Genomic DNA, 26038 nt, shown 5'->3' with positions numbered 1-26038 from the left:
TTTAAGGTTAATTCACAACCCAGATAGCACACGGATGTGGGCCACTTCAGGCAATGATCCGGGACTTCTGGTCTCCTCGTGGCAAAGGACAAATCTGGACCAAGACACTTGATATGTGAGTGGCTGTCCACTAAGAATGTAGTATTCTGAAAACTATTCAAAAGATTTTATTTCAGAATTCAAATTAACTCAATACATGTGGACAAAGTTGGGGGACAAAGCTTTTGAAACAAGAGCCCTGAGGCTGTGGAACAGCCTGAACGAAGACATACAGCAGACTGAGTCAGGAACTGAACACATACTTTTATCTTACTTCATTCACTGATTTTACATAGGTCTAGTTTTTATTCTTATATTACTCTTTTATAACAGATTTTTAATTAGTTTTTAAATTTAAATTAAATTAATATTCATATTTTGATGTGTTCTTACTTTTTTTGTTATTTGGGAAGCACTTTGTATCGTTCTTTTGAGAAGTGATATTTAAATAAATCAAGTTATGACAGCAGGCCACTTTAGTCATGTTGAAAGAGGCGTTTTCAGTTCAAAAAAATTTTGGATAAGTTTAATGAATTAATTAATTTTCACCATAGTTTAAAGAACCCTGTGGTGTTTTTGACATTGTGGAGTAATGTTTTCTTCTTTTTGGAAGCAGCACGTCTGATCAGTATTTACTTTATACACAGTAATGTAGAATATATCCTCCTTGTTTATCCATTCACCATCACAAGTACATCATTCTACTCACATCTGACTTTAACCTCAGCTGGCTGAGACTTTCCACTTCCAATGTCATTGGTGGCTTCACAGCTGTACAGTCCACTGTCAGAGGGACTGGCTGAATTCACCATGAAGGTCTGAGTCTGAGTCTGTTGGATGATTTCCTCTCTCCCATCAGTCGTGTTCCTCCAGGTGACAGAGCTCACTGGTGGGTTGGACTCGGCAGAACAGCTCAGTGTCAACGACACATTTTCCTTCACATCAAGACCAGGATTGGCTTGAACTGTCACATGTTTGGGACTGTCTGCAGTAACCAAAAATATAGAAAACAGAGAATTGTCAGATTTAACCACTGTCCAATATAATGGTCTTTATAATATAGAATGACCCTGCATAATATGTTTTTTTTTATTTCAAAAGGGGGTAGATCAAGATAAGTTTGGAGAAAGTGGACTAGGGAGAACAATAACATGCAAACCTGTGAAAACAATACATTGCATTACACAATTACACCACAAATTATACCATAAGAAAACTTGTAACTGCTTAAAGTCACAAGGCTTCAATTTAACAGAATTATACTTTACTCTTGTGGAAGAATTACAGAGATTTCAGTTATTTAGGTCATTCATTTATCAGGTGCTATTGTTTAAACTGTCAGAAGAAATAATTAATTAAAAAAACTGGACCACTGAAAATATACATGACATTTTTTTACTTCTGAATCGATAGATTTTTTAAAGGAAGATTTGGTTTGATGTGTTTGGTTGAAAAAAAAGCCGCAGCTGAAACACTCACATTTCACCACCAACTCCGCCTGCTTGCTGTCCTTTGAGCCCTCAGTGTTCTGGGCACGGCAGACGTACAAGCCAGCATCGGCTGAAGTCCCAGTAAACTTGTGGGAGAGAGAGTTGATGGGTCGTGAATTAAGATTATTTTCAATAATTTTTAGAGATTGATGATTTTTGTCGATCCTCATCAAGGTGAGAGTTGACTGTGGGAAACTTTCAACAGTGCAGGTGACTCTGATGGTTTGACCTTCTGTGACCTCAGACCTCATAGACAGTATAGGTTCAGTGGGCGGGTCTGTAGAGAGGAAGCAGAATCTTCTTTAAAGAAGGCAAATTATGATTATATAGTTTTTCTTCCCTCAGTGTCAACAACACATTTTCCTTCACATCAAGACCAGGATTGGCTGGAACTGTCACATGTTTAGGACTGTCTGCAGTAACCAAAAATATAGAAAACAGAGAACTGTCAGATTTAACCACTGTCCAATATAATGATCTTTATAATATAGAGTGACCTGTATAATATATGTTTTAATATTCATCAGGGTTGATATCATCGTAGATTTGTAGGTAGTGGACTAATTTACAAAATGGAGCACAATAACATGCAAACCGTGAAAACAATACATTGGATTACAACACACTTTATACTATTGTGGTGTTGAATTATATCAGAAGAAGACTTACAACTCAAAGTCACAAGGCTTTATATCAACAGCATTATACTTTACTCCCTTTCTACTAGTAAAAGTAGAAATATTGCAGTTCAAAACGAATCCATTACAAGTATAGGCCCTGAATTCATAATTTAAATAAGCAGCACAGTAGTTTAACAGGAGTATTCATTAAGTGGCAGAAAGGCACCACGTAACATTACTGGATAATTATATTAATAATGACAGATTAAATGACTTTATATAGGGTCTGGTAGTTTATTGATATTTTCTAAGCTCTACAGAACTCAATCAAATAGACACATTTACTTTAGGTCATTCATTTATCAGGTGCTATTGTTTCAACTGTCAGAAGTAATGGTTAAATTGAAAAATACATGAGAAAAGCTACTAATTCATAGAAGGATAGACTTGGTTGATTCTGTTTGGCTGAAACACTCACATTTCACCACCAACTCCTTCTTATTGCTGTCCTTTGAGCCCTCAGTGTTCTTGGCACGGCAGAAGTACAAGCCAGCGTCGGCTGAAGTCACATTAAACTCGTGGTCGAGAGAGTTGATGGGTCGTGAATGCTGATTATTTTCAGTGATTTTTAAAGACTGATGATATTTGTCGATCCTCATCAAGGTGAGAGTTGACTGTGGGAAACTTTCAGCAGTGCAGCTGATAGTGATGGTCTGACCTTCTGTGACCTCAGACCTCATAGACAGTTTAGGTTCAGTGGGCAGGTCTGTAGAGAGGAAGCAGAATCTTCTTTAAAGAAGGCACATTATGATTTTTATTTTTTTCTTCCCTCCAGTCTGTGTTACATAGGTTTCTTGTAAATGTCAAAGTTCTGCAATCCAACAATCTGTGGTAAAGGGAGCTCCTCTCCTGAAGCTCCTAAACTCCTCTTCATCAGTCCAGCTGATATGATTTATTGTTCTAAGACAAAGTTGGGGGACAAAGCTTTTAAAACAAGAGCCCTGAGGCTCTGAAACAGCCTGAACGAGGACATACAGCAGACTGAGGCAGGAGCTGAAAACATACTTTTATCTTATTTCATTCACTGATTTTACTTAGGTCTAGTTTTCTGTTCGTTATTCTTTTATGACAGATTTTGTAGCCGACTTGACTCGGAAACTATGTAGAGTGAAGCTATAGCCAAACTGCTCTAGAGACAAAACTGATCTAAGAGATTAAACCATAGACTCAAAGTGAAGCCAAAGTGTCTAGATCGCCACCTGGTGCCTGACTGTGGTATAAATCTCACCTCGTGAATTTTAGTGAATGGGACATGTACCAAACTAAAAATTCAAAATACACATCAACTCAAATGATCTCAAAGATGGATAATGTAGTTACTGGTGTATGTTCAAATGTTCATTTTTCATGTTTGTTTGGTTTTTATTTATATTTCCACCCAGAGGAGCCTTGGTTGCTTGGGACAGGAAGGACACAGTTGTTCACTAATTGTAATTTTCTGAATATTCTGAAATGTGTTTTAATATTCATATTCTTATTGTACATACATTTAACAGGACTTCCAGGGTCACTTGTAGAAACATCTGTCGCTGAAAACACAAGTGGAGAAGTCAGTTAATCTTTAATGCAAATGTTGGAAAAAATATAAAACCTTTGCTTCAAAGTGGAGAAATAAAATCCTTACGTTTTATTAGGGCCAGAAAAACCAACCACGTGACTGTCTGAGCCTCCATCTCATGTGGGACTACCACTGGATTTCTGACACAAATTAAAAAAGTGGATTAAAAACATCATAAGATCACACAAATTTTTCTTTTTACTGTAAAATGTGTTATCAAAGTAATTTTTCATCTCGTCTCAGAATTTCGTTCTTCCTCTTTCCATGACATTTAGAGCTGTCTTTGTTTTGTTCCTCATTTCAAGATGGTTGCGAACTTCTGGTTTGAAAACACAAAGTCACCTCTACGCAGAATTTGTCATTTATGAAAGGAAATTAAATGTAATTATTTTAAAATGGAATATTTGTACCACACGTTTCTGTTAATCCCAGAGTTCAGTTTATTTTTTCCTTTAATAACTAAAATATAGTTTGTCTTCTTTTTTCTTTTTTAATTTCACTTGACATTAGGTACTTGTTCTAATCACTTTTATTCAAACTAACCCCAGAACACTTTTCAAATATGTTGACTTCAAACATAACAGTGTCTTTATTAAATTCAGATTTTTTAACCTTTTAGTCTCAAATATACTGTTTAAAAATTAATATCTGGCTCTTTGGGTTCATCTCAGTCTTCAGGTAACGACGACATCTGAAACTGATGTTTGAGTTTTCATTTGGAAAAAAGCATTTCAATGGATTTGAAGAAAAAGGGTTTTGAATTATTATTATTATTATTATTATTATTATTATTATTATTATTATTATTATTATTATTATTATTATTATTATTATTATTATTATTAAGTGATCTGGATTCACATTTTAATGAGATAAAAATCAGCTTGTTTCATCCACAAAAAAATCTGTTTGTAATCATTGTATATGATGTAAATAAAACTTCTGAAACTCTATATTTTTCTCCAGTAGATTAAAATCATGAGGAGATAAATAACCATAGAAGCTTGTTCTTACCTCAGAGGATCCACTTGTATCAGTCTGTCACACACAGCCTCACTCCGAGAATGAGACTTGACAGAAAAAGGAAGTTTCCACACTTTGAAAGGAGACGCAGAAAGAAAATGCATCCCTTACCATGCAAGCCAGAAAACAACTTCTTGTAGGTTTTCTGATTACAGTGATAGCGTTTTCAGCTTCTCACAGTATCTGCACTCAGATGCATTTCATCCCACTTCCTCTTTTTGTCGTTGTTTGTGGTGAAGTCTAGTTCACAGGCACAGAGCAGTTTTCAGTACGACATGTTTATTTGGAGAATTTATGCTCACATAGTATTTACAGTGTCTCTATTTAAAAAGTAATCTAACAATGAGAAACGTATCTAAAGGGTTTGCACAAGTCCGCAGTCCTTTAAGTCTCGGGGGTTCCACGCCTCGCTGTAGGGCCAGTCGCTCGACTGATTTGTCTCACTGTTTCCAGACTGTCTTTCCTCTTCTCTCCCAACGAAGATAAGAGAACCAAGTTCACCGTTGTCTCTATCCATGTATCCCTCAGGTTCGAATGGGGAGGTGTTGGGCACAGGTGGCAGGTCCCACAGGCGGAAGTCAGGGTGTTTAGGTTTAGGGTAGCCTGCCACGTCCTCTGAGGCCACAGGGGTCGAACAACTTATGACCCTTCACACGTCTTTAGTTGTTCAGGAGAGCATGACCCAGACAAATACTTTCATCTGAAGTAACTTAATCAGCTCCATGCAGGTCCGGACCTTGGTATTATTTAAAAATGCGCATATGTGGGCGGTGGGTGAGTGAGTAGGAGGTGGAGTGGATCATCTTCTGGTAAATATACAAGGTAATGTAGTGTTAACTTTTCCTGCTCGACCTCCAGATCGGAGTCGGTGACGTACAGGGGAGATGTCTGTTCTCCTCCCGGGCTGAAGACGCTTCTCACTTCAGGTTCACACCCTTCACTTTCTGCAGCAGTAGAGAAATAACACACTTCAATACACTTCTTCTTGACTGGTAAAGCTGTTGTATTCATTTTCCAACACACTGTAACTTACACTGTCCATCTGTATTCTCAAAAAAACAAACAAAGATAAGTGGCAACTCCTGAACAACCTTTCAGGTGAGGCCAAAATGGTAATTTACATAAGTAAAAAGAACAGGGTCGAGAAAAGGGACGGGCAGGAAGCGAGGGCGGGAGACTCCGACTCGAGTTCAGTTTCAGTCTTTTAAAAGAATTTGGTGTTTTAACGACATACTCTGCACTGTCACGAACAATGAGCTGTCCTTTCCAGACTTTTTAACAGACTGAGTTTTTTTCTTGCATCAGCACTTTTGTTTATTTATTAAATAATACTGTAAGCAGCTGTTTTATAAAATGAAAAATATGTAAATAAAGTGTTTGTGAAATATCTCTCTCTCTCATGGCGGGGAAAATTATGTAATATTTATGAGTTTCTGTAAGAAGATCAGCTGGAATTTTTTGTGTGGATTGAATATTGTTTTATTATGATGTGGTAATTTTTGTTCAAAAAATGCTTGATATGTTGTAGTATTTTGTTTTGATGGATCTTCACTGAGTAAATAAAAGTGACTTATCAAATCTCTCTCTCTCTCTCTCTCTCTCTCTCTCTCTCTCTCTCTCTCTCTCTCTCTCTCTCTGTCATGGCGGAGTGAGCATGGAGCTGAGAGCTGTGTGTGAGTGTGAAAGATATTGTGGGGTTAAGTTAAACTTTACTGAGCTTTATCATTTAGGTGTATGTTTATTTGTTTCTTCTTTAGTTGTTTAGGTGTTGTTTTTTTCTGTTTAGAGTAGTTTGCCGAGTGAGTGTGTGAGTGTGTGTGCGTGTGTGCTAACAGGCAGCATGCCTGTGGCAGCGGCAGCGGCAGCAGACTTTGAGAGTCTTACTCGCCGGCATGCAATCAAACTGATCCCCGCGGTGGCATGCAGTGTGGCAGAGGATGCGCTGGCTGTGGGAGAGGTGGTCGGCTGTGACTCGGTCAGGTCGGCCTCCCGGATGAACGGAGCTATCGTCATGTTTTTAGATAGCACAGCAAAGGTGAACGAGGTGATGGAGAAGGGAGTGGTGATCCACGGGACTGTTAACCATGTTCTCCCACTTGTAAACCCAGCCACGAGGGTGATAATATCTAATGCACCCCCTTTCATAAAAAACGACACTCTGGCCAAAGAATTGTCCCGGTACGGCCAGATTGTGTCTGGTATAAAAATGGTGTCTCTTGGGAGCAAATCCCCCAAACTGAGGCACGTAGCGAGTCACCGGAGACAAGTGTTCATGGTCCTCAGAGATAACACCAAGGAGATGAACATGTCTTGCTCGTTTAGAATTGAGGGGTTTAATTATATGATCTTTGTGACATCCGAAACAATGAAATGTTTTGAGTGCGGGGAGGAGGGGCACCTGGCCCGCTCCTGCCCGGGGAAGGGTGGAGCGCGTTGGGCTCCGGCCGCGGCAGCGGCAGCTTCGGCAGCGGCAGCTCCGGCTGAGGCAGCGGCAGCTCCGGCTGCGACAGCTGCCCCCGCTGCCACTGGCGAGGAGCCTCCGAGAACAGCCCAGGCCGAGGCTGCTGTTGGCGGTGCTCTGCCTACAGAGCCTCCCACTCCTCTGGTGGAGGGGGGGGTTCCGGAGACTGAGGTGGCCTCCGAAGCCCCGGAGAGTCCGCTCCCGGAGGTGGGAGTCCAGGGGGGAACCCCCCCTACAAACAGTCACTCTGAGCAGGCAAGGAAAAAAAACGACAGCCAGCCAGAGCCAATCGAAATCGAAATAGATGAATCTGAGATGGATGATGACATGAGTGAGGAAGAAATGTTTAAAATGGCACTAAAGAGGAAAAATTTGGGGACTGGGCACAACAATGCAAAAGCAAGCAAGGCAAGCCGTGGGATGAGGTCCAGCCAGGGGAGTGTGATCCCCTCTCAGGTAGACACCCAAGGCCTCTACCCCCCCTCTGATATAAGAACCTTCTTACAAACCACTAAAGGCCAGAGGCAGCCTTCGTTAAAGGATAATTTCCCTGACCTAAAACTGTTTTTAAAGTCCTCTAAACCGCTCGCCAGAAAAACAGGCATCAATGGTGTTTTAACAGATCAACAAATCTTTAGACTCCGGAAACTCATGTTGAGAGTAAGCAGCGAAATGATCACTGATGATGAGGAGTTTTAAAAAGTCCTTTTTACTCTTCTTTTGTACTTTGTATTTTTCCTGTTATCCATGTGTTATTTTATTTTTTAAACTCATGGATTTTAGTGTTTTAAAAGTCTGGAATCTTGTGAAAAAAAAAAGAACGAAGGCAACAAGGGGACCCCCTGTTCCCCCCCGCTGGACACAAGGCACCCTCTCCAGACTGCTGCAGGCTGCCGGGGTCTCTACGCTGGATTTTTCTCTCCGCCACTTTCCTGGCACTGGACTTGAAGGACTGTTATGGACTTCTGACACTGCCGGCTCGCCCTGTCTCCCTGGACGGAGCTGCCGGGAAAACTCTATACGGACTTTTGGAAAAAACTCTCAGGCTTATAAAGCAGAAGGTTACCTGGACTCTGTGGTGTTTTTTAAAGATGTTTAATGGTATGGAAAAATTGAGAATTGGTTTATGCTGATTATATTGTGTGACTTTTTATTTATGGCCAAATGTGTTTTTTAAAATAACTTAGGTGTTGTTAAAAAATAGTACCATTTTGAAAATAAAGATTTCAAAAATCTCTCTCTCTCTCTCTCTCTCTCTCTCTCTCTCTCTCTCTCTCTCTCTCTCTCTCTCTCTCTCTCTCTCTCTCTCTTCACCACTCACTCCCTAAACAAACGGAAGCACTTTCTTAGAGGAGCTGCTCTACTCTTATAACATGAGGCCAATCATTGAGTTGACGGACATAATCCACTCTGCACTGTAACAATGTAAATATATGAGCTGGGTTGTTGTGTTTCTTCACTGAGACTCAAATGAAGAGATTTCTTCAGACACACTTTCCTTTGGTAAGACACAAGAGGCTGAAGTCAAGCCCAAGAGAGAAAGACAGAAAGGTGGTGATGATGAGAGAGAAGGACCAGTGTTCCCACTGTTCCCACCCAGGACAGAATTAGTGTTACATCGATGTGCTGTTGAATACAAAGACTGTTCTGATCCTGTTCAAACAATGTAATAACCACATGTTCTTTGGCAAATAGAATGGAACTTACAGGCTGAAGGTAAATACACACCTAACGGAGGTATCATAATAATATGGTATTTATTTACTGTATAACACATTGTGTTTATGTGGATGCACTGTTTGAGACACGTTTCTACAGTTTAAATACAAAATGATGCAAACTCAAACACAATGGTAAGTCATTAATGCTATTGTCCACTGACATGGTTTTGAAGTTACGGTTAACCAATAGCTGATCTACAAACATCTTAAAATGTGCATATTTAGATCGGGGGATACTGGCCTCCGGCTAGGGGCCAGTATCCATGGCAACTAAAATACTTACTCATTGATGCACCTGTGTGAACATGTAATAACGTATCTAATAATATCCTAATGTCTCAGAATTTGTACTTTTACTTTGGATGCTCAAGAGTTTAAGTTCAGGATATAGTGATATACTTGATTTTATTTTATTTATCACTTAATTCAAGTAAATCTAAGGTTTACGTGGTCCGTTAATAAAAATGCATCAGAAGATAATGTCCATTTAATGACGCAATACGTTTTGTGTGTACATGCATTCTTCAGAAACCCTTTCACGCTGTGACATGTTCACAAATCCAACAATAATGTCAATAAACTTTAAAGTTCATCATTTGTTCCAACAATTTCATTTAATTTTGAGCTACAGGATATTTACATTTCAAATGTGTGTGTTTGGATTAAGTTCACAACACTGGAAAGGACAACACTGGAAAGGACTATTTTCCAAAACCTTTAATTAACAGTTTCAAATATTTATATATAATATTTAAGCTCAGGAATATAACTTCTGTGCCTTCTTGCTAACAAATTAGTTGATTACGACCTATTTTGCTTAACACATGAACTCTTAAGATTCTCTCTGATGACTTATTGTGAATAGAAACTTCCCCGGCAGAGGTAGCTGTAAAAAGCAGAACGAGAACATCTCGGGTCAAATCCTGACGTCAGATTATTAACTCTCATCTTGGTGTGAGCTGCTGGAGTCTCTGTTGGTCGTCTGACGTCGGGGCTTCGCTGTGAATCTCACCTGTGGAAAGTTCAGCTCCACTTCACCTTCACTGGTGTGGTTGTCATGTAGATTTGGAGATGATGGTGCACGTGCAGTTGCATTACTAATGTTTTCATAGTCCTGCAGGCTCTCTGGTTCATTCTAGGATGAGAGCGGACGTAGTTTATAGATTAATAATGCTTCAATTTCTGGATGTAATGCACGATAAAGTTCATACAAGACTCACATTCTGGGACTTCGGAGGCTTTGTAATATCACCATTAAAACGCATTTGATTGTATATTATTGAAATTATGACATAATTTAGCATATTTAGATGAATAATTGGTTTTAAAGCTGTACAGCATTTGATGTGGTTTTGAGAAAAAGAAGCTCTGTCATAAACAGGTCAGAAGTGATCAGAAGTTTAAATATCCTGAATCTCATACCTGTACTCTCCATAATTACTGATTCCTACGATTTTCAATATACAAATAGCCAATTAGAAATAGATTTAGAAATGTCAACAACTGGTAGTTAAATAATTAAAAAATTCGATTGTGTTAAGACAAGGTTCTGACAACAGGCCACCATGACCAGACACTATGGAAGTAGATGGCTTAAACAAATGTGTCATTACCGAAAAACCAGAAGGGGATTTGGTGTTTGTTGTTCCTTGTTGAACAGATTTCCTCCAGTATCTGAAAATATAGAGGGACATGATGTGGTAAAACATGACAGACCATGTCTCAAATGTATTTCTTTAACTTGATCAAATGAACTTCTAATTAATTTACCTTAAATTTACCACAATTACACTGATAATCATCAGGAGAAGTAGAGCAACAACGAGGAACCTCAGGATGTTCGGATAGTTTCCTGTGGCTAGAAGAGAGAGAGCATCATATAGACACTGAGTTGTGAACATGGGGAATGTTTCAACTTTATTCCATTAGCAGAGATTTATGTTTGACTGAACTAGGAATACTGTCCTGCAGTTGTTTACCTCCATCAACCTGGATTCTGATGAGGCCACTGTGACCTTTGACCACTGATATCTAATCACTTCACAGTTTTGTGAGGACACAATCTTAACCTTTGACCTCCAAATTCTTATCATTTCAACCCTGAATCAAACTGAACATTTTCATTTTAAGTTTAAAGAAATTCCCTCAAGACCTTCTGGAGATGTCACGTTCACACACACAGGACATATGGACGGACAACCAGAAAACATGATCTGATTTAAACCTCCCTCATGTCTCCTGAGCAATAAAAAACACAGTTATAAGGCTTTGAAATTCACTCACGTTCAAACAGATGGACGGGATCAGACAAACGTCGACCTACTGCATTTTGTGCGATGCAGTAGTAGACTCCTGACTGGTTTGAGTACACTGTGTGGTTTTGATGCTCGGACACAATTTCATCCTTTTCCTCGCCCTGACTCTTCCTGTACCATGAGTAGTGTTGGACTGGGGGAAAGCTGTGACTGAAGCAGCTCAGCATCAAGGAGCTCCTCCCGTCAAGCTCCTTCTTCTCTGCCGACCATGCGATGTATGTGTGTTTTGGAGAAACTAGCCGGGAAATTCAGGAAAAAAGACAACGTCATTTTCTGAACATCATCAAAGATAAAACATAAATAACACAACAAATGAAGTGACATTATTGCTGCTCTAGAACACTGACTTACAATTATTAACACCATCACTAATGTCTGGTACATTTTGCTATTATTAATATATCCGATAATAAATACTTCTCCTCAAAATCTATTATTGTACAAGAATACATGGCAATTTGAAGTACTCTTCTTTTATTTTCCCTGATACAACATCTCATAAAACGAAAAAAAGGTATCATGGGTGGGACACTATAAAAATACTCTAAATTTGTTAAAGAAAGTTGCTAAAGAAATATCCCTAAAAAAATATATAATAGAGCTGGGAACTTGTTCTTTGGTCCAGCCGCTCCTGGGACATGTCCGGTGAAGGCACAGTCTCCCTGCATAATTTACAACTTATATTATATTCAACAAATATTTGACCCTCTATCACTAACGTCAGGTGAAAATTACCCAAACACGTGCCTATTGAAAAAACAGGGATGGGAGCAGGGAAACTAGCCGACCTTCTATGACGTCAGTGAGCAGACTGAAGCTACCCAAGGACCCACGCCACTCAGACAGCAGCAACCCAATGAAAATCCCATGACCACACTAGCTCGGGTAAAAAACACCCGACGTTAGTGTTCTAGGCTTAAAGCCAGACTGAGAAAAATGGGAAACTTTAAATGGGAGGATAAAACAGACTGGCTTCAGATTTACCTGGTGAAACTTTAAAAAAAAATCCCAGCAATTTGGCTTTGAAGCAAACTACAGCCACTGATTTTAGGTTATTGTTCCTTTTTTAACTTTTAACCCTGAGAATCTCATTATATCAAATCTCAAGAAGATATTCCATCACATTTGTAAAAACAATTTTTTAATTTTTCATATTTTGATATGATTTTTGTTATGTGGGAAGCACTTTGTAACGTTGTTTTGAGAAGTGCTATTTAAATAATTTTTCCGGTTAGTTTGGAGATAGTGGACTAGGGAGCACATTAACATGAACATTTTGAAAAGAATACATTGCATTACACAATTACACCACAAATTATACTACAAGAAAATGTATAACTGCTGAAAGTCATGAGGCTTCAATTTGACAGATTTATACTTTACTGCGGTGGAAGAATTACAGAGATTTAAGTACTTTAGATCTTTAATTTCTCAGGTGCTATTGTTTCAATTGTAGAAATAATTAATTAAAAAACTGGACCACAGAAAAAATACATAGGAAAAATATACTTCTGCGTCGAAAGTTTCTTTGAAAGGAAGATTTGTTTTGAACTGTTTGGTTGAAAAAAAGCAGCAGCTGAAACACTCACATTTCACCACCAACTCCTTCTTCTTGCTGTCCTTTGAGCCCTCAGTGTTCTCGGCACGGCAGACGTACCAGCCAGCATCATCTGAAGTCACAGTAAACTTGTAGGAGAGAGAGTTGATGGGTCGTGAATAAAGATTATTTTCAGTGATTTTTAAAGACTGAGGATTTGTGTCGATCCTCATCAAGGTGAGAGTTGACTGTGGGAAACTTTCAGCAGTGCAGCTGACGGTGATGGTCTGACCTTCTGTGACCTCAGACCTCATAGACAGTTTAGGTTCAGTGGGCGGGTCTGTAGAGAGGAAGCAGAATCTTCTTTAAAGAAGGCACATTATGATTTTATTGTTTTTCTTCCCTCAGTGTCAACAACACATTTTCCTTCACATCAAGACCAGGATTGGCTTGAACTGTCACATTGTTGGGACTGTCTACAGTAACCAAAAATATAGAAAACAGAGAACTGTCAGATTTAACCACCGTTCCTAATATAATGGTCTTTATAATATAGAATGATTCTGCTTAATATATGCTTTTTATTTCATCAGGGTTGATTTCATGGTAGATTTGTAGGTAGTGGACTAATTTATAAAAGGGAGCACAATAACATGCAAACCTGTGAAAACAATACATTGCTGCATATCAACAGAAGTATACTTTACTCTGGTGGATTACAGAGATTTAAGTAAAAGTAGAAATATTGTAGTCCAAAAATACTCCATTTCAAGTATAGGCCCTGAATTCATAATTTAAATAAACAGCACAGTAGTTTATCAGGAGTATTTATTAAGTGGCAGAGTGGCACCATGAAACATTACTGGATCATTATTATTGATAGTTTATAGATTAAATTACTTTATATAGGGTCTGGTAGTTTATTGATATTTTGTAAGCTCCACAGAACTTAATCCAACAGACACATTTACTTTAGGTCATTCATTTCTCAGGTGCTATTGTTTCAACTGTCAGAAGTTATAGTTAATAGAAAAGTACATGAGATAAGTTACTTTTTCATAGATAGATTTTTTTAAAGAAGATTTGGTTTGATCTGTTTGGTTGAAAAAAAGCCGCAGCTGAAACACTCACATTTCACCACCAACTCCTTCTGCTCGCTGCCCTTTGAGCCCTCAGTGTTCTCGGCACGGCAGAAGTACAAGCCAGCGTCGACTGAAGTCACAGTAAACGTGTGGGAGAGAGAGTTGATGGGTCGTGAATTAATATTATTTTTGATGACTTTCAAAGCCTGATTTGTGTCGTTCCTCGCCAAGGTGAGAGTTGACTCTGGGGAACTTTCAGCAGTGCAGTTGATGGTGATAGTCTGACCTTCTGTGACCTCAGACCTCATAGACAGTTTAGGTTCATTGGGCGTGTCCAGGGGTGGACTGGCCATCTGGCATACCGGGCATAATCCCGGTGGGCCGTTGACCCAATGTGGGCCGGTCTGGTCCGCTATGTTGTTGTTTTTTTTTTTTTCTCTTCTTCCTCTCTAAATTCCCTCCAATTGGGCCGGCCAATTGGCTACAGAGGGCTAGCAGTGTGTTGCCAGCATCGACACATATTATTGGTCTATTGTTTGTCATTGTCAATCAATCATGGGCTGACAGGCTCAGAGAGCCCTGACAGTGCTGTCAATCACAACACAAACCGGGGGCGAGGGGGGCGGGACCTCAAAAAAACGCCCGGGTGGCGCTGAGAAGCATCGGGAAAAAAAGCTGAAGTCTCTGGAGGTGGAGGCTGCTAAATGTGCCAAACTGACGGACCTATGTGGTGCCGGGTTCACCAGCCCAGCAGCAGCAGGTGCGCCGGGAGACGAGCGAGGAGGACTCGACAATGATGAGCGAGTGGAGGCAGACATGTGAGCGCGCATTTTCAATTTTCAATACATTCTCCAAACTGGCTCGTTACTTGAGCAGCGGAGGTTGGCGTCGCACGCCTCTACCCACGGCGCACCTCTCTCTCTCTCTCTCTCTCTCTCGCTGCCCCCTCCCTCCTGAGATGTGCAGGTCCGGTGGCGTGTTTGCCGTCGGGGGGGGGGGGCAGCGCGAGAGGTTGGTCTATCCCTCCGCAGGTTCACCTTCAGAAATCTTGTTACGACTTTTACTTCCTCTAGAATAGGATAAGAGATAGTGTCTTATTTTGTGTGCCAAGATCTGGTTTCCCTTTGCTGAGTTATCATAAGGGGCATTGTGTATCACTCCTGCTACTGATGAGAGGTCCATGTTTAGTGATATTTACAGAATGTTTTAGTGGTTATACTGCGGTTTATTAATGTTCTTGGGCAGACACAAGAGGCACTTGTTTATAGTTAATTCTTTGTTGTCTCTAGATGCACTGGTCCATTACTATTTGAACCTCAGCATCTAGGGTTCAAAATTGGTAAAATTATACATTATATGCATATTGTTGTTGTAATTTTTCAGTCAGTTGAGATAAATCTTGAGGAGAAACATTTTGGGTTGTTTTGTGTCTGTATAGACCTACTATAAAAAGAGCTTTGCATTTTTTACTTTAGTTCTTGTACTTTTGATACTTAAGTACATTTCAACACCAGATACTTTTGATACTTAAGTACTTTTAATATGAGCTACTTTAAGACATTTAGAAGACATAAGTTACGTCAATTTAATGGCAGATGTGCTCGGCTAATTATGTGGGCCGGTCTGAGCCAAAAAATGCCCGGGCCGTTTTGTTCTCCCAGTCCAGCCCTGGGCGTGTCTGTAGAGAGGAAGCAGAATCTTCTTTAAAGAAGGCACTTTATGATTTTATTGTTGTTCTTCCCTCTAGTCTGTGTTACATTGGTTTCTTGCAAATGTAAAAGTTCTGCAAAGCAAAAAATCCAACAATCAGTGTTAAAGGGAGCTCCTCTCCTGAAGCTCTTAAACTCCTCTTCATCAGTCCAGCTGATATGATTTATTGGACTAAGACAAAGTTGGGGGACAAAGCTTTTGAAACAAGAGCCCTGAGGCTTTGAAACAGCCTGAACGAGGACAAACAGCAGACTAAGTCAGGAGCTGAAAACAGACTTTTATCTTATCACTGATTTCCGATAGGTCTAGTTTTTAGTCGTTTATTTATTCTTCTATGACAGATTTTTGTAGATAAAATGATCTAACTAATTGTAATATTCTGTATATTCTGAAATGTATTATAATATTCAGATTTTTATTGTACATACATTTAACGGGACTTCCAGGGTCACTTGTAGAAACATCTGTCGCTGAAAACACAAGTGGAGAATTCAGTTAATCTTAAATGCAAATGTTGGAAAAATTATAAAACATTGTTTTCAAATTGGAGAAATAAAATCCTTACGTTTTATTAGGGCCAGAAAAACCAACCACATGACTGTCTGAGCCTCCATCTCATGTGGGACTACAACTGGATTTCTGAAACAAATAAAACTGAAAAGTGGATGAAAACATCATAAGATCACAGAACTTTTTCTTTTTACTGTAAAAGGTGTGATCAAAGTAATTTTTCAGCTTTCTCAGAATTTCCTTCTTCCTCAATTCATTTATTTTACTGACATTTAGAGTTATCTTTGTTTTGTTCCTCTTTTCAAGATGGTTGTGAACTTGTGGTTTGAAAACACATGAGTCACCTCACCTCTACGCAGAATTTGTCATTCATTAAAAACAAATTAAATGTAACTATTTTATAATGGAATATTTGGGCCGCATGTTTAAGTTAATTCCAGAGTTCAGTTTATTTTTTCCCTCTAATAACTAAAATAAAGTTTGTTTTCTGTTGTTTTTTAATTTTATTTGACATTAGCTACTTGTTCAAATCAGTTTTATTCAAAGAAACCCCAGAACACATACAAAATATTTTGACTGCAAACATAACAGTGTCTCTATTACATATTAATTTTGTAACCTTTAGTCTGAAATATACAGTTTAAAAAGTCATATCTGGCTCTTTGGGTTCATCTCAGTTTTCAGGGAACTACGACATCTGAAACTGATGTTTGAGTTTTCATTTGGATAAAAGTATTTCAACTCAATGGAAGAAAAAGGGTTTTAAATAATTGTTAATTTTATTAAGAAAAAAATCAACTTGTTTCATCCACAAAAAATACAGTTTTTAATCAGTGTATATACTGTAAATAAAACTTCTGAAACACTATATTTTACGCTAGTAGATTAACATCATGAGGAGAAAAATAACCATAGAAGCTTGTTCTTACCTCAGACGACCCACTTGTATCAGTCTGTCACACACAGTCTCACCCCGAGAATGAGACTTGACAGATAAAGGAAGTTTTCACACTTTGAAACTGATTTGTCTCAGTGTTTCCAGACTGACTTTCCTTTTCTCCTCCAGGTTCTTCTCTCCCACCGAAGCTAAGAGAACCCAGTAACCATTTGTCTCTATCCATGTATCCCTCAGGCTCGAATGGGGAGGTGTCGGGCACAGGCGGCAGGTCCCACAGGCGGAAGTCAGTGTGTTTAAGGTCAGGGTAGCCACGTCCTCTGAGGCCACGGGGGTCGAAGCATGAGCACCCCCCCCTCATCCCAGGTCCGAGGCCACAGAGGGAGTTAATGAAGGAGTCTTTCCATCACCGCAGTTTCCCACCACAACCAAGTTGATCCTACTGATCAAGAGATCTTCCACCAGGTCCCTGACATCTGATAACTTATTGCTGTCTATGGATTCTTTCAGAGTCTCAAGGAAGCTCAGGCCTTTGAAAACATCAGCCATTTCTGCAGAGAGACAAAGAGTGAATTAATAGAAGAGTCACAACAGGTCCTTTGATAAAGAACAGATATAATGGATACTATCTATCATCTATCGTCTAATTCCACTAATCTCTCTCTATCTATTTAGTCTGTTGTTCTGTGACTTTCATATCTCGAGAAGCGTTCATCTTATCGGCTTCACACGTGACATGTGCATTGTTAAGGGCCCATGATTTGGACACGCAATACGTTCAGCAATAAGCTGATAAGCTTTGAATAAACAGGCGACCAGTGCTCTGCAGCAGAGGCGACTGGGACCATCAACGGTTCTGTGGACTGAGTCCCACAGTCGGCCTTTAGTTGCCGTGGCAAATCAAACAGGCACATTTACAACTGGCTCTGGTAACAATAGATAAAACAGGTGTCGTTGCAGTAATAATGATAAAGCATTAACTTAGAGGAAACCTGAACTAAAAAGTTAAATAATAATAATATATTAATATTATATTCTTAAGCAGTACTGTTAGTGGTGGAATGTAAACATGTAAATATTCTCCAGAACTGAGGATTTCTTGTTTTCTAATTAAACTTCTTCTTATGACCATTCACATGTCTTTAGTTGTTCAGGAGAGCATGACCCAGACAAATCCCTTCATCTGAAGTAACTTAATCAGCTCCATGCAGGTCCGGACCTCGGTATCATTTAAAAATGTGTGTATGTGGGCGATGGGTGAGTGAGTAGGAGGTGGAGTGGATCAACTTCTCGTGAATATACAAGGTAACGTAGTGTTAACGTCTCCTGCTCGACCTCCAGATCGGAGTCGGTGACGTACAGGGGAGATGTCTGTTCTCCTCCCGGGCTGAAGACGCTTCTCACTTCAGGTTCACACCCTTCACTTTCTGCAGCAGTAGAGAAATAACAGAGGACAGTGTATTCATTTTCCAACAAACTGTAACTTACACTGTCCATCTTTATATTCTCTCTCTCTCGCTCTCTCTCTCTCTCTCTCTCTCTCTCTCTCTCTCTCTCTCTCTCTCTCTCTCTCTCAGAGCTTATGTGGATGCACTGTTTGAGACACGTTTCTACAGTTTAAATACAAAATGAGGCAAACTCAAACACAATGGTAAGTCATTGATGCTATTGTCCACTGACATGGTTTTGAAGCTACTGTTAACCAACAGCTGCTCTCCAAACATCTTAAAATGTGCATATTTAGATTGGGGGATACTGCCCTCCGGCTACGGGCCTGGCTCCATGGCAACTAAAATACTTACTCATTGATGCCTCTGTGTGAAAATGTAATAACTTATCTAATAATATCATAATGTCTCAGAATTTGTACTTTCACTTTCGATACTCAAGTGTTTAAGTTCAGGATATAGTCAAATACTTAATTTTATTTGACTTATTACTTAACTCAAGTAAATATAAGGTTTACGTGGTCCGTAAATAGAAATGCATCACAAGATAATGTCCATTTCATGACGCAATGCATTTTGTGTGTACATGCATTCTTCAGAAACCCTTTCAGGCTGTGACATGTTCACAATTCTCACAATAATGTCAATAAACTTTAAAGTTCATCATTTGTTCCAACATATTTTATTTTATTTTGAGCTACAGGATATTTACATTAAGTACGTGTGGGTTTGGATTAAGTTCACAACACTGGAAAGCACAAAAAAATACATTCAGCAGTAATTCTCAGCATTTCTTGTCTAACTGCATGTCATTTATATATATATATATATATATATAGATTGTGTTGTGCAATAATGCATTAAACGTGATACCATAAAATGGTGTGCCTTTCGGCATTCACTAAATTTGGTTATCAAAATACAATATTGAAAATTAATATTAAAAATATTAATATTCAATCATAACTTTAATTGTTTAAAGTTACCTTGGGGCACCACCCTTCATAGGAAGGGAAAATGTAGCCAAATTTCGAACTGTGATTAACAATTAAATTAATAACTATAACCAAAATTACCATATAGATAGTTAGCTAAGTTGAAGGATATAGAGTTCTTGACAGTGTAGGGGTTGGCGTAATTCACTTATGCAACATTAATGAAAAAACATTTGTGAAAGAAAAACATTTATTATGAATATGATAAAGTATAAAAACACAAATTACTAACAGTGTACTTACTAAATAAAGATATGTATGTGAGTATACGTGTGTGTGTCCAAGTGTGTCAGCGTGCTTCCAAAATGGCGTTTGGCCCTACCGAATATAACGGACTCTCCCCTTTGGAATGTTTACGACATGTGACGGGGGTCAAAGAGATTGGTGAAGAATAGACATATGCGTGTGTTTGTGTTGGTGCCAACCTAGAGAAAGTTACTAGATGCATGCAAGGAAAGACTGAAGAGCATAACTAACATTAACTTTCAAATAACGTGTAACCAAAATATCACAGCAACACAAATCAAACTTATAAACATCACAAGGAATCGAATAAACAGTCTTGCTCAGCCTAATATAATTATTAATCCCAGTTGTGTTACCCGTCAATGGAAAGGGAAAAAATCCTGGGAGACTGAGTTCTGGAGGCTCTGGTTCTCTCCAGAACAAAGGACATGCAGCTTTTGACTACACATGTAGGCCGAACACCAGTAATTCACAAATACCAGGTCCCAACAATTATATAAAAATGTATTAATACAATCGTTTAACACTCACAAAATTTACATTTTATGTTTCAAAATTATCCCTCACATTTAACTATGCACATCTTCGTGTGAGCTGCTGGAGTCTCTGTTGGTCATCTAAAGTCGGGGCTTCGCTGTGAATCTCACCTGTGGAAAGTTCAGCTCCACTTCACCTTCACTGGTGTGGTTGTCAAATAGATTTGGAGATGTTGGTGCACGTGCAGTTGCATTACTAATGTTTTCATAGTCCTGCAGGATCTCTGGTTCATTCTAGGATGAGAGCGAAGGTAGTTTATAGATTATTATGGAGCAATTTTTGGATTAAATTCAACTAACAGCAAAATATACAGACTGATATCACAAAATGAGAGGTCACTGTTCCTGACCTTTTTAACTCTTGTTGGCTTGGAAACCTTCGCATACACAGGGTCTTCTTCCACCTTTCTTTGCTTCTTCCTTGAAAAAACAAATATCAACATGACGTGAGCTGATCAATAACACCTTTGTTGTTCTGGTATTGTTAAACAAAGATTAAATTCTCACTTTAGCTTATTCTTAAAGTCCACAGGAGCGTAGTTAGAAGAATCGTCCTTGGTGTTTCCAGCTTTCTGTCTTGTGGGATTTTGTGCAGAGGCAGCCTGAGCAGACAGAAAACATCAGTGATTATCAAGCAGCAACTGAATCACTCTATTCATGCTCAATTTTTAGATCAATTCTAATGTTGTTGTCTTGTTTCAGATCCTTGCATCGTTGCAACTCAAAATAAAACAAATTAAACATTCTGTGACTTTGGAGGCTTTCTAATATCACCATTAAAACATATTTGATAACATAGTATTGAAATTATGACATAATTTGGAGTATTAAGAAGAATTTATAGTTTTACAGCTGTAACAGGTCAGAAGTGATAAAGCAGAGGCTTGAATATCTTGAATCTTATACCTATACTCTCCATAATCACTGTTTCCTATGATTTCCAATATACAAATAGCCAATTAGAAATAGATTTTGAAGTTTCAACAACTGGTAGTTAAATAATTTACAAATATTTTGTGCAAAGACAAGGTTCTAACAACAATCCACCATGACCAGACACTTTGAAATAAATTCTTCTTAATATAAATCTTCTTGAGTTTTTTATAAAGTCTCCATATATGATTGCTTTAACTTATTGCTTTCTAGTTCTCAATCCGGGACTCACCTGGGGCAGATTCAAAATGCTGTAAACAGCGTTGATGTCGGTCGGTGGCCTGTGGAATATAAAAAATATATAAGAATAAACACTTTCATACAGAGTCAATGAATATTATAAATAACAGGTCAGACTTTCATTGTGCCATTCATGTCTTGAGGATCTAGAAAATAAATGGCAGCCCATGTCTGACTCTCTCCCACACAGTGTTCCTTGTCCTGGGTGGGGACAGTGTGTTGAGTGGGTGTGGTCTTACGTGCTGTCTGGAAGAGGCTGGCGTCGTTGGGCCTCTGGACGCCTCAACTGCTCTGACAAGAGGTCGTCTCTGCTCCTGAGAGGCTCCGCAGAGACATTCTCATTCGTCAGACTCCTCCTCCTGGTACCATGACACCAACCCTTCAATTATGCGCACACACACACACACACACACACACACACACACACACAGGATATGTCACTTCTGTCCAGATGTTTTAAATAAGGAAGTAGAATGGCTTAAACAAATGTTTCATCACCAAAAAAACAGAAGGGGATTTGTTGTTTGTTGTTCCTTGTTGAATAGATTTTTTCTTCCTGTATCTGAAAACATAGAGGGACATGATGTGGTTACACTTGCCAGACCATCTCTGAAATGTATTTATTTAATCAAATGCACTTCTTGTTCATTCACCTTAAAATTACGATGATTAAAATGATAATCATCAGGACAAATAGAGCAGGAACGATGAACTTCAGGATGTGCAGAGAGTTTCTTGTGGCTAAAAGAGAGAGAGCATCATATAAAACTTGACCTTTGACCCTGGGCTACCATAATCAAATCAGCTTCTCCTTGATTCTAATTGTGTGTTTGTGGGAGGGATGTAGGACATAGGACGTACGGATGGACAACCAGAAAACTTGATCTGATATAAACCTCCCACATGTCTCAATAAGCAATAAAACACACAGTTATAAGGCCTTGAAATTCACTCACGTTCAAACAGATGGACGGGATCAGACAAACTTTGATCTACTTCATTTTCTGCGACGCAGTAGTAGACTCCTGACTGGTTTGAGAACACTGTGTGGTTTTGATGCTCGGACACAATTTCATCCTTGTCCTCTCCCTGACTCTTCCTGTACCATGAGTAGTTGTGGACTGGGGGAGAGCTGTGACTGAAGCAGCTCAGCATCACGGAGCTCCTCCCGTCAGGCTCCTGCTTCTCTGCCGACTCCGTGATGTGTGTGTGTTTTGGAGAAACTAGCCGGGAAATTCAGGAGAAAAGACATCTGAACATCATCAAAGATCAAACATGAATAACACAACAAATGATGTGACATTATTGCTGCTCTTCAAAGCAAGAATGAGAAGAATGGGAAACTTTAAAGAGGAGGATAAAACAGACTGGTTTTGGATTAGCCCGGTCAAACTTTACATTTTTTAATCAGCAATTTCTCCTTGAAACAAACTAAAGCCCCTGATTTTAGGTTACTCTTCCTTTTTTAACTCCAATATTTTTTATCAGCTTTGCTTAACATTATTTTGAATGATTTGTTGAATTTGCTGAAATAGATTTTGAAGTATAAACAACTTAAAATGTAATTAAATAATAAATAAATCTTTTGTAATAAGGCAAAGTTTGGGAATAGAGCTTTAGAAACAAGAGTCCTGAGGCTCTGAAACACCCTGACAAGCTTAAAACTAAAACTAATACTTTTAACTTACTTCATTCTCTGATTTGACGTAGTTCTAGTTTTTATTCTTGTATTTATTCTTCTATGACAGATGTCATTAGTTAATGGAGAATTCCCCTGACCAGTTGTCTCACTGCTGTGACCTTGACAAACAGGGTGTTTGCCCTTATTCTTTGATGGTTTCTTCCAACTGCTACAGCGGACGGACACAGCAGATAGACACAGATGATGATTTCATCTCTTTTTTTCATATGTTTTATGAAACACCTCTTTGTATCAGTTCTGGCTTTTGTGAACTTTGGGGCAGTTCCACTTTGAGCACCCGTGCTTGTTGTGTAACCTCTGCAGAGCTTACTATTAAAACGACTGAAAGGCAACTCCAGTCTGAGAATCTCATTATTTCAAATCTCAAGATGAATTTCCATCACATATGCAATGAGAATTTTTTCGTTATTCATATTTTGATGTGATTGTGTTATTTGGGAGGCATTTTGTAACATTGTTTTGAGAAGTGCTATTTAAATAATTTAAGTTTGGAGATAGTGGACTAGGGAGCACAATAACATGCAAACCTGTGAAAAACATAAATTGCATTACACAATTACACTACAAATTATACTATAAGAAATCTAATAACTGCTTAAAGTCACAAGGCTTCAACTTAACACTCAGGTGCTATTGTTTCAACTGTTAGAAGTAATACTTAATTAAAATAACTGGACCACTGAAAAAATACATGAGCCCTCAGTGTTCTGGGCACGGCAGAAGTACCAGCCAGCGTCGGCTGAAGTCACAGTAAACGTGTGGTAGAGGGAGCTGCTGGTTCGTGAATAAAGATTATTTTTGATGGCTTTCAAAGCCTGATTTGTGTCGTTCCTCATCAAGGTGAGAGTTGACTCTGGGGAACTTTCAACAGTGCAGCTGATGGTGATGTTCTGACCTTCTGTGACCTCAGACCTCATAGACAGTTTAGGTTCATTGGGCGGGTCTGTAGAGAGGAAGCAGAATCTTCTTTAAAGAAGGCACATTATGATTTTATTGTTGTTCTTCCCTCTATTCTGTGTTACATAGGTTTCTTGTAAATGTAAAAGTTCTGCAAAGCAAAATATCCAACAATCAGTGGTAAAGGGAGCTCCTCTCCTGAAGCTCCTAAACTCCTCTTCATCAGTCCAGCTGATATGATTTATTGTTCTAAGACAAAGTTGGGGGACAAAGCTTTTGAAACAAGAGCCCTGAGGCTCTGAAACAGCCTGAACGAGGACAAACAGCAGACTGAGTCAGGAGCTGAAAACATACTTTTATCTTACTTCATTCACTGATTTCAGGTAGGTCTAGTTTTTATAAATGTATTTATGCTTTTATGACAGAAAATATATATTCATATATTGATATGTTTTTACTTTTTTTGTTATTTGGGAAGCACTTTGTAACGTTGTTTTGAGAAGTGCTATTTAAATAAATCAAGTTATGACAACAGGCCACTTTAGTCATGTTGAAATAGACGTTTTCAGTTCAATGAAATGTTTGATAAGTTTAATGAATGAATAAATTTACACCATAGTTAAAAGAACCCTGTGGTGTTTTTGACATTGTGGAGTAATGTTTTCTTCTTTTTGGAACCAGCACGTCTGATCAGTATTTACTTTATACGCAGTAATGTAGAATATATCCTCCTTGTTTATCCATTCACCATCACAAGCGCATCATTCTACTCACATCTGACTTTAACCTCAGCTGGCTGTGACTTTCTAATTCCAATGTCATTGGTGGCTTCGCAGCTGTACAGTCCACTGTCAGAGGGACTGGTTGAATTCACCCTGAAGGTCTGAGTCTGAGTCTGTTGGATGATTTCCTCTCTCCCATCAGTCGTCTTCCTCCAGGTGACAGAGCTCACTGGTGGGTTGGACTCAGCAGAACAGCTCAGTGTCAACAACACATTTTCCTTCACATCAAGACCAGGATTGGCTTGAACTTTCACATTTTTGGGACTGTCTGCAGTAACCAAAAATATAGAAAACAGAGAATTGTCAGATCAAACCACTGTCCAAAATAATGGTCTTTATAATATAGATTGATACAATTTCGGCCAAAACACTTGCTATGTGAGTGCAATCCACTAAATATGTAATATTGTGAATACTATGCAGAAGATTTTAGTTCAGAAATTCAATTAAATCAATTAGGGCTGGGCAAGTTAACTCGTTTTAATCGAGTTAACTCAAGTGATGAGTTAACTCGATTAATTATTTTATCTCGCATTAACTCAGGTTTGATTATTTATTGTTTTATTGTGAAATTCAGGCTTTTATTTTGTGAAAGTCTGTTGCTGACTGCTGCGGAACAGGAAAAAAGAAAATAATTGGCGGATAAACAACCATGGATAAGGGTACGGAGCTTTTACATGGCCATTTTCATTTTAAAGTTCTTCCAGACGGCGGAGTCGACAGAACCAAAGTAATTTGTAGCCACTGCCAAGGTGAATTTTCTTATCACCGGAGTACTTCCAGTCTAAAATATCACCTAAATGCAAAACGCACAGTTGATATCAGCAAATCACTCAACGAAACAGCGAGTGGAGCGAGGCTTCGGCAGACTACGTTAGACGCAGGGAGGAGTATACATTTTTCATAACGAAGAGGATAACATTAATGCCCTGGCAGTGGCATTGAGCTTTAATTTTATATTTGCTTTGATAACATTGTTAAGTTGAGATTTACACTGACTATTTTATTTAACTGCTACTGTATTAAATGCTGATGTTAAAAGTGTTTGCACAACAAATGTTATGGCACTTTCGTTCATATGGCAGAACATTGAAAATAAAATTGCGCTATACACTACTTTTTAATTCATTATTGGATTTTGCGTATACAAATGCGATTAATCGTGATTAATCAGGGAAATCATGCGATTAATCGCGATTAAAAATTTTAATCGTTGCCCAGTCCTAAAATCAATACAT

General features: G+C 38.7%; 1 protein-coding gene across 1 annotated transcript in view; it reads right to left on the bottom strand.

Moving 5' to 3' along the window:
• Positions 1–9909: 9909 nt before the first annotated feature.
• The window catches only part of LOC133013923 (sialoadhesin-like), a 62093-nt gene continuing 45964 nt past the window's right edge, over positions 9910–26038 (bottom strand). The window contains exons 17-23 of the mRNA XM_061081004.1: positions 22073–22131; positions 21918–21981; positions 21659–21798; positions 21412–21460; positions 20754–20848; positions 20597–20654; positions 9910–10107 (exon numbers count right to left, since the gene is read on the bottom strand). Coding sequence (XP_060936987.1) covers positions 9910–10107; positions 20597–20654; positions 20754–20848; positions 21412–21460; positions 21659–21798; positions 21918–21981; positions 22073–22131 — 663 coding nt within the window. The remainder of the gene's footprint in view (positions 10108–20596; positions 20655–20753; positions 20849–21411; positions 21461–21658; positions 21799–21917; positions 21982–22072; positions 22132–26038) is intronic.

The sequence above is a fragment of the Limanda limanda genome, chromosome 11 (assembly GCF_963576545.1).
Source record: "Limanda limanda chromosome 11, fLimLim1.1, whole genome shotgun sequence".
Classification (NCBI taxonomy): Eukaryota; Metazoa; Chordata; class Actinopteri; order Pleuronectiformes; family Pleuronectidae; genus Limanda; species Limanda limanda.
Note: the sequence above shows the minus strand (reverse complement) of the source record. Positions and strands in the feature narration are given on the sequence as shown.